This window comes from Sinohyriopsis cumingii, unplaced genomic scaffold (assembly GCF_028554795.1).
Source record: "Sinohyriopsis cumingii isolate HCF-2022 unplaced genomic scaffold, ASM2855479v2 utg001554l, whole genome shotgun sequence".
Taxonomy (NCBI): domain Eukaryota; kingdom Metazoa; phylum Mollusca; class Bivalvia; order Unionida; family Unionidae; genus Sinohyriopsis; species Sinohyriopsis cumingii.
The window spans coordinates 480,326-495,143 of NW_028316017.1; the positions used below are offsets into that span (position 1 = coordinate 480,326).

The 14,818-nt window shown below is 33.3% G+C and overlaps 1 protein-coding gene across 2 annotated transcripts in view; it reads left to right on the plus strand.

Annotated features, from left to right (window-relative positions):
• Positions 1-380: 380 nt before the first annotated feature.
• Positions 381-14,818, plus strand: part of LOC149771953 (SAGA-associated factor 29-like) — a 37,861-nt gene continuing 23,423 nt past the window's right edge. The window contains exons 1-4 of one of the 2 annotated variants that reach the window (XM_089948048.1): positions 381-455; positions 1,804-1,994; positions 7,594-7,669; positions 11,462-11,534. In XM_089948048.1, coding sequence (XP_089804174.1) covers positions 1,812-1,994; positions 7,594-7,669; positions 11,462-11,534 — 332 coding nt within the window. In that variant the 5' untranslated portion in view covers positions 381-455; positions 1,804-1,811. The remainder of the gene's footprint in view (positions 456-1,803; positions 1,995-7,593; positions 7,670-11,461; positions 11,535-14,818) is intronic. The other variant, XM_089948049.1, reaches the window with a different exon arrangement.

Genomic DNA, 14,818 nt, shown 5'->3' on the forward strand with positions numbered 1-14,818 from the left:
TTTGTTTGATAACCTGTGAAAAATGTAACATGCAATACGTGGACAAACACATTTATAAAATGTTAATATTTCAATAAATTTTAATACTCAATTTTTATTTTATGCCAATAGATATTGTGCATGAAGACATGAACACACCATAAAAGAAAATTATTGGATTCATAAGACACTTTGTATGATAAAGGCCTTAATACCAAGGCACTTTTGTATAAAATGTTAATTTAAACATTGATATGTTGTAGATCCTTTATAAAAATGTAATTGTATGTATGACTGTTTGTCTTTTTTTAAAAATTATTTTACTTTAATTTTAAATGAAATTTTCGTAACATTTCGCAACTTTTCGCACTTTTCGTAACTTTTCGCATTTTAGTAATTCCGGGCATACAAAAAAAAATATAGATTTATAAAGGGGCGACAAACAGTCTATTTCCGCTTTGTACAACTTAGTGTTTGTAAGTTTACAATTTTTTCTGGATAAAAATCTAAAATCTAAAATGTAACACCTTCAGTTACAGAGAATGAGTAGTATTGTTATTACAGAGAATGAGTGGTATTTTTCTACCGAGTCAAAATAAGTAATTGTGGTTACGTTTGTGCGTCAGATGTACCCTGTTTTCGATTCTGTTATGTAGCAAGTTGTTCTCGGCTAACCTACACGTTTAAAACACTTGTGATTTTCCAGTCGGGTTTCTTTTTCTTTATTATATATGTTATTGCTCATGCTCGTGGAAATTCCTTCATACATAATGTATTTGTAAACACTGCACTTGACTAAGTGGGCATTCGTGTCATTACAGCAGACAACCGAAACTGTTTGTTAGCAATTCTATTTTACTTACAAAATTATCAGATTTTAAATGATTCACTTTTATAGCAGCAAAATCCCAGATTAAATTACAAGTTGTACTGGTCATGTAATAGTCTGGCATTGACTATTTTAGCTGCAGATGTCTTTTAAAACAATTGATTACATATATCTGGCGATGTTTCAATTTAGTTCACTCCTTGTCCATCAGTATTAGGATATAAATGCCAGAGAAATACATAAATTATTCATTGTTTAAGTATGTCAACAATTTTAGGCAAAGCCAACTAAAATGTGTGATCCATAGTAAACTGTACTGAACATTGAGTTTAGGGCCTACTTGACATATCTTTTTTTGTAAACAATGTATACAGAGCTGATCCTTGTCTATGATTTTTGATTATGTATTAAGATTATTATTACGTGGAGGTAAACATGTTTACTGGCTTTGCGTTCAAGATCCAGGGCATTTTGTTGTGTCATAAGTCAGGTGACACTCTATATAAGATTTAATTTATTTAAATAATTCATTAGAATTACAAAGTGCTCATTGACTTAGGAATAATCACTATTTTGGAATATTGTGAATTCATTCAAGGACATTTTGGATTTTAACCTTTTGATACATTATGACTTGGCATAATAGGACATTCAGTGGTTATGGGCACCTCAGCACATGCAAAACTGGAATTCATTCGGAGGACCACTGGAATTTATTCTGAATACTGTATACTTTTGGACTTAATATAGAACTTTTAGGACTATTTGGAATTTAATTCACATTACTGTAAGTTCTTTTTTAAATTTTAAACTTTTGTATTCTAGTGAAATATATTATTTGTTGAATTTTAGAAAATTTGTTGGTTTTAGCTCTTTTCTGTTCTATAGTTTAAGACCATAGTGATAAAATAGTGGTTGTATTTTAAAAAAGCATTGGGACGATGGTGCCTTTTTTTACTTGACCTAAGTGTTTTAATGAACACTGGTTACTATAGTCAGGTAAATGGGTCGCACAAAACTGAGCAGTGGAAGTGGAGGAAGTGGGTCAGGGAAGAGTGCAGCAGGCCTAGATACCCATAGTCCAGCCCCAACAGATGCTAACATAACCAGCTCCACAACGGCAGTAGCTGAGGCCAAGATCAAAGATCTGCTGAAGGAACTTTATACTCTCATACACCAAGTTCAGGTTAGTAACATTTTCTTCTAAATTTAACTTTAGACTGCTACTCCTGAAATGGGGCTAGACTGCTTATAGAACAAAGTGGTAAGGTCAAAATTAAGGCTCTTTAGACTGTCCAGTTAATAGTTCATGGTTTGAGACTTTGTAACTGGTTACAAAATGTAACTGGTTAACTGGTACCAACCCCCACCCCACTTACTTTGTAAAATTGGTCATATTTAGTAAGCTGAGCAAATGTATAAACAAATTGTAAATATTCATAAAATTTCTCACTCCCAGCATTTTCTTAAAGACACACTTTTAGCATGAATTGAACATTATAACACATGTGCCCTAGATGCAGCCCAGTGTGTTTTGTAATCAGCTTTTCAACGACACGATTCAGAAAAATACTAATAGCACCATCTTTACTTTATGCAGACAGATACACATTGACCAATGCATGACATACTATTTTCATCCTTGACAGGTCAGGCATATTGCAGTCTTGATTCTAAGTCATTTTAATTATAGCACATGTTTGGCACTTAGTGTTTAAGAGATCTTTACAGTCAGCCCAACTGGTCCTAATTACTGCATGAAATGGCAGAGATTTATAGGTTGAATGTATGCCTAGAGTTCATACACAAACAAATGGAAAATATGTTTGTGTAAGCAAGAGTAAAATGTAAATTTCACTAGATTTTAAAACTTGGAAATGGAAAATGATGTAATTATTGCCAACTCAAGCTCTGTACAGGAGATGTTTCCAATCAGTAATGGTCTGGTTAATTGTTATAAGTAACTGGTTATGGGATTTACTAACAATTTTAGTCCTAGTCCTAGTAAGTTTTTATTTGTATTGGTTTAAAGGCACTTTTAAGACTTTATTGGTCAAGATAATTGAATTTATGTCCCTTTACCAATGACACACAGAAGCATTCCTAGTCAGAGGTTAAATCATGTCACTTCCATCTTTATTAAATCTGACTCATGATAATGTATCAAGTTATCTATGTTGAAAAAGACTATGCTAAAATAATATCCAGTTACATTTTATATTGTTAGTCATGTATTAACATGTCAGTCTAGTCTAATGAACAAACATATATAGAAATAATTGTAAACCACAGCAGTACAAGTTACAGTCTCTACTGTTATTACCAGAATTACTATTGCTGTTTCTACTTGTGCTGCTACTGACATTATTATTTTTGTGTTCTTCCCAGAGAGAAAAGTGATCACACTTATTTGGTAGCTGAGTCATTAGAGAAGCATGATAATTAATAATGCTAATGAGATAATCTGTTCTTACTAATGAGATTATCTTTGCATATTAAATGAGATGATCTATGCATGTTAATGAGATGATCTATGCATGTTAATGAGATGATCTATGCTTGTTAATAAGATGACTTATGTTAATAAGATGATCTATGCATGTTAATGAGATGATTTATGTATGTTAATGAGATGATCCATACATCTGAGTGGCATAATCTAGATTGTTTTTTTAAAAAATAAAAATCAGACGTTTCTGTCAGCCAATAAAATCAATTTTTTGGCACTATTTCGTAAGACTTGAATGCACTGGATTTAGTCTAAAATCAACTGTTCATTATCTCAAGTCTTTTTGTGTGCCCTATGGGTTCCATGGACTGAAATTTCTTGTGCCAAAGATGAAAAATAAGGGTCAAAGGTCAAGGGCACAGCATAAAATGAACCTCTAGGTGACTTGCCCCATGTTGACCTTGCTAAGAGGATCAGCTGCAGAGTTTGAAGATTCAGATTCAGAAGAATGGCTCAACACTGAATAGAAGATCTCCTCGCTATGGATGGAAATTGTTGGATTAAATGGTAAGTCTTCTGTGTTGCTTACTTTTGGTTTAGGTCTACTTAGAAATGGTTGCTTAGATTGCAGTGGGAGGCTGGGATTGCATAAAAGTCCTATGGTGCTATTATGGTCAATTACGTTTGCTTCTATAGTTATAGTAGTAGTAGTTCATACTGATACTGTGATCACCATAACTAATTTCAGGAACATATATGTGATGATTAAATTTTCATAACATAAATTGTATGAGTTGCTCATTGTTTACTCAGAGTAAGACAAAAAAAAAAGGTTTGGTCAGTAAAACTTAAATCTAAACTTATGAATGTGCTGCCCTGGGAATTTCTTTCATCAGTATATCCATGTGAGAAAAGTAACAATTTTTATCTTCAAATTTTAGTTTTCTGAAAATGTAAAGAAAAAATTCCTTCATTTATGTTTGAAATATTTGTCATCAAAAAGCAGCTAAAGCCAACTGCATCTTCAGCATGGTAAACTTTGAACAATAATTTAGCTTTGTGACATTGAAGGAATTAAAACATAACCAATATATTGATATGTTGTTCTTAACACATTAACCCCTGGAGCTTTTTGTCATTTTCACCTGAAAATCGAGTAGGAAACACATTTTGAAAGCTATTTCAGAATAGATCCGAAAACACCAAATCCCCGGTGATCTTTCAATAACATACTGCCTAGTTGTGTTAGAAACAACGTTTTTCATTGGCTATTTGACTTGCGCATGAGCAGAAGGGTAAAAGTTGGAGTTCCTTTTTGCAAAGGCTCATCTGTCTGTTTGCAGTTCATACCGGTTTGCCTTAGATCTGAGACCAAAAAGTCTAAATTCCAGACACAAAATCGGATTCTGACCACAGGCAAATTTTCCTTAGAAAAAAGTCGGGTCCAAAAAATGAGGTTTTTTATCTGAATTTTGTAGTGCAACTAGATATTCCAGATTATTTGGTATCATTGTAGAGCTGCATCTGCCTACCTTTCTATTATATTGCCCACTTTAGTGTATCATGCATGACCATGACGCTACAGAGCTCAGCAGTAGGCTACTACCTCCTGCCCCATTAAGTCGTCACTAGGGGTTAATGTGTTAATGGAAAGGAATATATGTCATATTAGTTAATCCTGTCATTATTATTTTAAAGCATCGCTTTGAACTATAACAAGCATATTGATGTTTTCTATTGGAAAGAAATATGGGTTTTATTAGTTACCCTGTCATTTTTATTTAGAAGTGCATCACTGTCTTGACACTTGAAGAAGTTATCCTTGGTACATGTAGTTCACTTGGGAATCAGTTGTTTTTTCTATCTTTTCTTTCATCCATTATTTAACCATATTCCATATTTTTCAGACTGTGAAAGTTCCTCGTAAACTATGAACAGGATCAGGAGTGCTTTGAGGAACAGAGGGTGCTTAATTACCTTGTAATGGGGACTTTAGAACTTTGACTTTGGTGTGACAATGAAGAGTGCTTTGAGGAACAGAGGCTGCTTAAATACCTTGTAATGGGGACTTTAGAACTTTGGTGGGACAATGAAGAGTGCTTTGAGGAACAGAGGTTCTTAAATACCTTGTAATGGGGACTTTATAACTTGGACTTTGGTGTGACAATGAAGAGTGCTTTGGGGAACAGAGGGTGCTTAAATACCTTGTAATGGGGACTTGAGAACTTTTGACTTTGGTGTGACAATGAAGAGTGCTTTGAAGAACAGAGGGTGCCTAAATACCTTGTAATGGGGACCTTAGAACTTTGACTTTGGTGTGACAATGAAGAGTTTTTTAAAATATAATTCATTGATTTTTTTCTTCTCACTTTTGTAATGATAATGCATATATTTTAACAACAATTTGTAATGAAAATATGATATAACTTAGAGGAATAAAGAATACTGTTTAAATATATGTACTTTCTTTTATATGTCATTGATTTTTTTCTCTCACTTTTATGATGATAATATATGTTTTATAACAACAATTTTTGATGATGCTGTCTGATGTTAAAAAAAAATTCCTGGTGAGATAACTGACAACATACGTACATGTATGTATGCTTATGTAGATAAGTAGGTAGTTATGTTAAAGTGTGTATCTTGTCTTTAGAACATATTGATCAAAGGACCTCCATAATTGATGATTGCTATATGCAGTACATCACAGATACTAAACAATTTCATCAGTCATCATGCACATCAGATGGTTGCTGAAAAACTGGTTGTTATATGTATATGATTACTGTGACTCCCAGTATATATATATTTAAAAAACACATGGACATGCTTAAGATACTGTAGTATGATTTTTTTTGTTGGGCTCAATTTTCGTGCTTTTGTATTTTAAAAAATGCATTTTCGTGGGTACTTAAATTTGTGGTTTTGCCTGTCAAAGTTTGCATATTAATAGGTATTTAATTTCATGATTTAACCTCTACTAATACCCATAATAAAGAATAAAAAAGAATAAAACTATGCCGGTGCAAATGGCGGTCACTTTAATGTTTAATGTTAATGTTACCATCTGTATCAGCACAAATCAAAGACCTGGCAAGTTCAATACTTACACAGTGTTTTCGACCAAGTGAATAACACCAGTTGAAGCCGATGCAGCCAACAACACTAAAACAATACTTCCATCTCTGTGAGCACAAATAAAACACCTGTCAAGAAAAATCACTTTCCCATGTTTTCATTTGAGTGCGCAACATCAAAGGAAGCCAACGCAGCCAACATCACTGGCCAATTGGTTATTAAAGAAAAATTAAAGTCACACTTCCACGAGTGGTATGCTGAACAGGTCATGGACACCATTAAGGAAAAAGATGTTACTGGTGGTGATCATTGCACAGTATTAGTAAATCATGCAACCTCATTAATCAAGCCAATTCACGCTAAATGAATCATTGCAGCTCACACAACAATGAGTGAAACATAGGACCAAATTAGCTGAGAAAGCTGGACTTGTTTAATTCAGCAATTTGGATATTATTTACCAGAGAAGCATTTGTGAGTAGCATGAGACTTGATTGATATGATGTTGATACAGTGGCTTTGTCCAAAAATGTGTGAAGTTTGAGCTTTAATGCTCTGCTGTAATTAGTGTATATACATAGTGTTTCATTAATAATAGTGTTTCAAAAAATAGTTATAGTATTTTACAGGATTGTTCTTCTTTTGGATTAAAAATGCCTGGATAAAATGAAATGTGCTTTCAGAAGGATTTAAATGTTTCAACAACAGTTGTACTTGATTGAAGGATCGATTTGAATAAGTATTAAATTTAATTTTCATATACTGTTATTCAGTATTATTTTTCCTTTCATTTTCAGTATTACTATTATTTGAATACCTCATGCTTTTTCTCTATTTTCTCTCTGTCCTTACTTACCTCACATATTGATTTAAGGAAGTGAGTGTAAAATTACAGCTATCGGATACCTTATTGAACGTGTGCATTGAAACAATATAAAATGATTTATAATTCTTGTTTCGAAAGGTTAAAATAAACAAAACCACATGTAAAGCTAATATTTAATTACCAGATTACATTATTGACCTTGATTTATCAAATACTAGTAGCTGTGTTAATCTCTAGGAATGAAACACTAAGAAAATGGGGTGGGGGTCATCATCCTATGTGGCCCATTTTTCGTTGGGGATTTAAATTTGTGGTTTGGGGCAACAACGAAAACCATGAAAATTGGTCTCCCACGAAAATTGATGATACTACAGTAAATTTGATAATTTGCCTATCTAATTTTATAAGGAATTTTTTTTTCTTTCTCAGGATGAACGTGCAAGAGGAGAGCATAATCTTTCAAACATTTCCAAGACACATGAAAGAATGCAACAAGAACAGAGAAGTACATTTTTTATTTTCTTAGACTTGTGTAATAGATTCATGTCACTCATCTGGGTTTTCTAAAAGGGACTTGTCTGGGTTAAAAAAACTAAGTAATTCTGTTAAAGTATGGTCTTGATTTTATGTACACGTAATTTTCACAGGCATTTTTATTTTATCATTAGTGTCTCATCATGGCAAATTTAATGATACACTTGATTGAATGCATCTGTGCATAACATTCTGCTGTCATTATTTACAAAAGGTGTCATTTCACTTAGTAAGGCCTAGAGTTAACAGTCCCAAAATGGACAGATTGAAGTGTTTTTCACTTTCCCAAATAATATTTTTCACTTGCACCCCTCACAGTAGGAATCCCAGAGTGATATATGCATTGTCAGTCAGTCCAAACTATTGATGCTTCTGCCACAATTGTTTTGAGTTTACTCACAACAGTCCCTAATTTTACTGTCAAAGAGAGGCTCCCATTCATGGAGAATTCTGTATTAGACCCTTCACATCATGGACATATACAGGATTTCATCAGGACTCTGATGTGGGACCCAAGTAAAGTGAGCTGACCAGAAGAGGGAGAGACTTGAAAATTAAAGCTAATACAGTAAAACCCGTCTTGAAAGACCACTGCTATGTAAGACCACCTGTCTTAAGAGACCACATTCTTAATGCACAACTTTATTGATTATATACAATTGTGACTTGTTATGGGAGACCACCTGTCTTGAGAGACCATATTTTTTTGGCAAAAGAGGTGGTCTTTCAAGACAGGTTCTACTGTATACTAATTCGAGGTCAGTTATTTTGCAGATGAATTACTAAGACTCCAGCTCTCACTAATCCACTGAAGCTGTGAAAAATTTCAGTCATACACTCTCATTACAGTTAACAAGTGGTCTTGTGTCACATTTATAAATTAAATGTGAGACATCATTCCCTGTCATGTTTAATTGATCTGTTTATTGTGTTAATTGCATACCTACCAACATCCTGTACTTGACAAGGTACAACTAATACCTGTGGCAGAATTTGACAGGTATTATTCCATGCATCAAGTAAATTGGTTGTTGAAACAGTTTTCATGCACATGGAACTAGCCAGGTGTATTAAAAATGATTTTAATACTGATAATCAATGTTTAGAGTACGAGTCTGGTATTGGCCAGTCAGAAAGGTTAGCATTGGCTGACTCAACAAATAATCCTGAATTATACTGAATAATGTGTTTAAATATTTACTTTATATTGTTATTTGTGTGTGATTATGATTTTTAATGTAGCTTTAACAATTTTTCAGTCATATCACATTGATGTCTGCAGTGTGGCTGTTTATAGTGATGTCTAGCATTGGGGCATCATGCCGCAGACATGTACCATGATTTCCCACCCAGTCACATTATCCTGACACCAGGCCGAACAGTCCTAACACTAACCTCTTAATGCTGAGCACCTAGTGAGGCAGCTGTTAGTACCATTTTTGTAAGTCTTTGGTATGACTCGGCCAGGGTTCGAACCCACGATCTCCTGCTTCTGAGGCTGACACTCTAACCACTAGGCCACTGGAGCAGTCACTTTATATTGTTGACGATAAACATTCAGTGCAGTGTGCAGTGACAATCCAAAAGATGTTTAAGTTCAAGCAGCCTGTACAGCCACCACACCACATTATGATTGGTTATTATATTTGAAGAAGAAAACACTTTATGTAGTAAAATATGGTTTTTTTTTACAAGCCTTACTTAATGATAATACAGACAGACCCTCCCAGTCTACCAACAGTTACATTTAAACCTGATAAAATATGCATATCCACTTAAGTAAGGAATTTTGTAGATGGGATTAGGTGCCAGTTCTTCAGTCCAAGAGGAAATCACTTTTTTCTGACTTCCACTTGGGTGGGAGGATGACTTTATGCTTTTTGTGTGCTAACAACTTACATAGGAAAGCAGGGTTTTGCATGGATATATTCCTAATGTAGTATGATTGGACATGTCCTGTTGAAATAGCATATTTCACTCCAAAGATTGGTTTTTAAAAAAAAAATTATTAGGTAGCTCCCCCGAAAGAATCTAATTTGACAAGAATAGTTTCACCATTATGTTCATGTAATGTTTTTTACACAAGAGTATTTTGTCTGGTGTTATTAAAATGAAATGTAGTATCTTATTTGGCAGTGACATAAACATTGTGGGTGACCTTTATAATTTATTTCAAAATACAAAAATGATGTATCAGATACAGTACCTGAAGTGTTTAGTACATTATATATAATAATCATTATAATATAAATGTCTTTTTGGTAAAAAAAACAACTAAAAACAAAATACCTACCTACCTACCTACCTTAATTTTAATATCAGTTCAGTTGGAAACACATATTTTTTTATTGGCCTAAATGAAAGTGGTGCCAATCTGACCCTTAATATGACAGTCACAGTTTCCATCTTGAAAATCTTGTTATCTCAACTTCTTCTAGATGGCTGATCATATCAGTATTGTGCTTTCACAAAAAGACTTTTTATGATGTATACTTGGTCCTCGATGGAAATGGTGCCAATTTGATATCCAGTATGGTAGTCATCTTGAAATTCTTTTTCTTGTTACTCTGCCAGTATGGAAAGTCGTATCAACATGTGGTTTTCACCAAAATTTGTATGCCATACTGGTAGTCCTAAAATAATGGTGCCAGTCTGACATCCAATATGCCCATCATGATGGCCATCTTGGAAACCTTGCTATTATTAAATGGAAAGTCATTTTGACCTGGGGTTTTCACCAGAAGAGTTCTTATGATGTCTAGATCATCCCATATAAAAGCGATGCAAATTGACCCTCAATATGGCCACCACTATGGCTTTCTCATAAATATTTTTTATCTCCACTGTCAAATGGATGGCCATATCAAATGAACTTCTCACCAAAACACTTGATGCCTGCTTGGTCCTGATGAAAATGGTGCCAGTTATATACATCAAGTGTGGTACAATTGTACTGCAACAGCCATTGTGAAAAGCTTGTTGTCACTACTCCCACCTAGATGAATGGTCATATTGACATTGGAGTTTTCCCCAAAAGACTTCTAAGGATGTGTACTTGGTGCTAGATGAAAATGGTGCCAATCTGACATTAAATATGTGTCCATGATACAAGCTAATTTGAAAATCATTATATTGCAGAAGAATATCTGACATGATATGAACACTCAGCTGTTAAAAGGAAGAAATAGTCTTATCTTGAATTTATGGAAATTCTTTTTGGCCAGTAGAGTGTCAGTCCCTTTGAGAGACACTCGTTTCTGTGAAAAATTAAACTTTTACTGGTACTTAAACACACATATCGGAAAAGGGGTCCAGTTATTTCCTAGAAGATTCAGTTTGTTAATTGTTTAAATTTGTGGTTTGTAGTAGTCCAGAAGTCCACAAAATTGGTACATGCAGAGTGTACAATTCTAGGATGTGCTGTTAATGGAATTATGCTAATTGTGCTGAAAAATCAATGGAACGGGCCAAATCATGCATTTTTTTTAAGGCTCTACCTTATTCATTTCATTAAATTTTCTTTATATTGAAAAAAAAAATCACTTTTTTTAATAGGGTGGTGGTGGTGGTTTACCCCAAAAGTTTTAGTTCCTGAATATACCCTGTACCATGCCCCACAATTATAGTTCATTCCCAGGATTGTGATAGAAGTAAATAAATAAACGCTTAAACTTTTTTCTATTTATCCTTTTAAGCAAGTAATTTTGTTCTATAAAGCTATATAAAATTTGCACACATAAATAATGATTTCTTATCATTTCAGTCACTCCATATTACAAGAACAAGTTAAGAGGATTGTACAACACAGCAATGCAAGATGCAGAAGCTGAAGCAGAGTAAGGAAAACAATACATGTATATATGTGCACATAAATATAATTATGTAATAACTGTATACATTTTTTCTATGTTCATTGTTACTTAAGTAGGGACCAAATCAAAATGAAACTTTTTATCCAATGAAGTCAAGAAGTTTTAACAGCAAGTGGTTGAACCTGTTTACTTGTCCAAGATATGACAAAATATTTTAATGTTTTGCAAGTTTTGTCAAAAGCACTATCAGAAGAATATTTTTGTCTATTCATGTGATTGTCAACCATGCTGGATGTAATGAACCTATACATTCCTCAAAAGCTGAAACTGCAGCACAAGTATGACTTTGTTACTAATTTGGACAAAGTGTCAGACAAGTCAGATGAAGCTATGACAGTGCTGTTTTGAAATGCTTATTAATACGTGTATCTTTTCCACATTAGGTTCTAGTTCCAAACCACTAAGAGCATCAATAGAGGAAACTTGTGTCACACAGATGAAGCACAAGAGTTTGATATTTTGTGTATACAAAATGATGAAGAGTTTAAGAAGAAATAAATACCTATATCTATATTATAAATGTACACAAATAACTGTAGCTGTTCTTTATTTAGAGGTATTTAATTTATTCTTAACGTTGAATTGTTTATTATGCAAGAAACATCAAACTCTTGTGCATGCAGTGATCTCAACTTCCAGCTCTTCCACTGAATATATGATATTACATAGTTGTATGTGGCTATTACATAGTTATATAAGGCTATTACATAGTTGTATATGGCTATTACTTAGTTGTATATGGCTATTACATAGTTATATATGGCTATTACATAGTTATATATGGCTATTACATAGTTATATAACTATTACATAGTTATATAAGGCTGTTACATAGTTGTATATGACTATTACTTAGTTATATATGGCTGTTGCATAGTTTTATATGGCTATTACATAGTTGTATGTGGCTATTACATAGTTATATATGGCTATTACATGGTTGTATATGGCTATTACTTAGTTGTGTATGGCTATTAGATAGTTGTATATGGCTATTACATAGTTGTATGTGGCTATTACATAGTTATATAAGACTGTTATGTAGTTATATATGACTATTACAGTGATATATGGCTATTACATAGTTGCATGTGGCTATAACATTGTTGTTTATGGCTATTACCTAGAGGTATATGGCTATTACAAAGTTATATAAGGCTGTTACATAGTCATATATGACTATTACATAGTCATATATGACTATTACTTAGTTATATATGACTATTACATAGTTATATATGGCTATTACATAGAGGTATATGGCTATTACATAGTTATATATGGCTATTACAAAGCTGCATGTAGCAATAACATTGTTGCATGTGGCTATATGACTATTACATAGATGTATATGGTTATTACTTAGTTGTGTATGGCTATTAGATAGTTGTATATGGCTATTACATAGTTATATTTTTTATTTACTAGTGTATGTTCATGTGAATTACGTTTATTCCTTTCTAAGACTGCACGTCGTCCAAAGATTTTCATAAGAGTAGTTGTTTTCTGTTTGAAATTTACATAAATTCTCAGTCCACTTAATAATTTCCCATTTGTTGAACAAGTTTGTTTTATGTTTACTTGCCATCTCTTGATAGATATCTTGCCTGGGTGTTGTCATTCAACTCAGAGTTTCCCTGTCCTTTTATATAAATAGAGTGGTTCATAAATTGTAGGCTTCAGTGTCAACATGTCCTGTTTTTATCAACAGATTATCTAATGTCATTACAATATCTTTTATAAAGATGTCAGCAATAACACAAGCTTAACTGTCCCTTTTCAGTTACAGTTTTGAGATTACAATTTTTACAACATTATTATACACATAGCAAATTCATCTGCTATAAGTTACTGACCATTTAATTTCCAGGGGGAGGAGGAATAGGGCTGATTTTTGTTTGAGCATTTTCGTTTTCCTTTTATCTTAAGATTATTGTTTTCTATAAATGAGAAAAAGATATTTTTCCACCTATTGACAGATGGAAATTTTCAAATAAATATTATCAAAATGGTCAGACCCTGCATCCAGAAAATTAAATTGTTGAGACCTAATATAGCTGCAGTATACCTTGGTAAGTATTGTGATATATTCTGAAATACCACAGTACAATTTTGTTATGTTACCCAGCTCTAATGGTCACCTTAGTACACTATCCCTCCCACTCTGTTAATCACCAAAAATCAAATTGGTGACAGCATATAATAAACTTCTTGCTATTCCATCTCAAATCATATGGAAACTAACTAGATTCATTATCCACAGATTTAGTAATCATTTTCTGGTCCAGGGGCCAAACTATACTTCAGTTTTAGGGAGAAGTGACCTCTCCTTTTAGACAGAGAGAAGTGAGAGTTGTAAAGTGAGAAGTGGCAGCATTGGTTAAATAGTGTTTGCTTCGCTGCTTTTTTCATATTATCACAAAGATGAGAGAAATCAAAAAACAACCTTGACTGTATGGTGCCTTTCAGATTTCAAAACATAGCACTGCCCAATACGTTTCTGACCTACATGATTATAGTTTCAATCTGAATCTTCTGTAACATAATACTTAGACTTTGCTTTCTATGAATTGTATATTTTCCTTAATCTATTTGCCCATTGATTTATGAAAACAGACAATTTATTGAAGTGGTACTTCCTAGACACAATGATGTCCACCATTATTACCCCATAATAGGTTCACTTATAGTTTCAAACTGATTTTATAAGAAAATTAATGCAAACTCAGCAGTCGAAATCTTCAGTTTTGTGGGTGCAAATTAGGAAGTGCTTTTCAAGAATTTTATTCTTAAACACAAGCTGCCATTTACATGATGACGTTCATGTTTTGAAAAACAAGCTGGTATGTTTTTATCATCATATGGTAATTTGTAGAAATTGGCAGTGATAACTTGCTCTGGAAAGTGGATAATGGTTAGTCAACTATTAAAGCACATGGCTGTGAATGTGTAAGATTTGTTGGCTCAGTTGGTATCAATACCTGCTATTTGAAGCATGCAATACATTGCAACTTGAGATACAACACAACACTGTCAAAACTACCTGGCTAGGGTGAGGGAGCATCTTAAAAGTCATTAATTACTGTCACTCAGTGTACAACTTAAAAGTCACTGGGCGAAGTCATTTTTCTTTTTCTAACTAAAGATATTGAAGATTACACTTTTTGGCGAGTTAGTCACCCACTTCACCTGCTAGCATGACCACTGCTTGTCATTTTATGGTAGTATCATGCTGTATCACACATTTA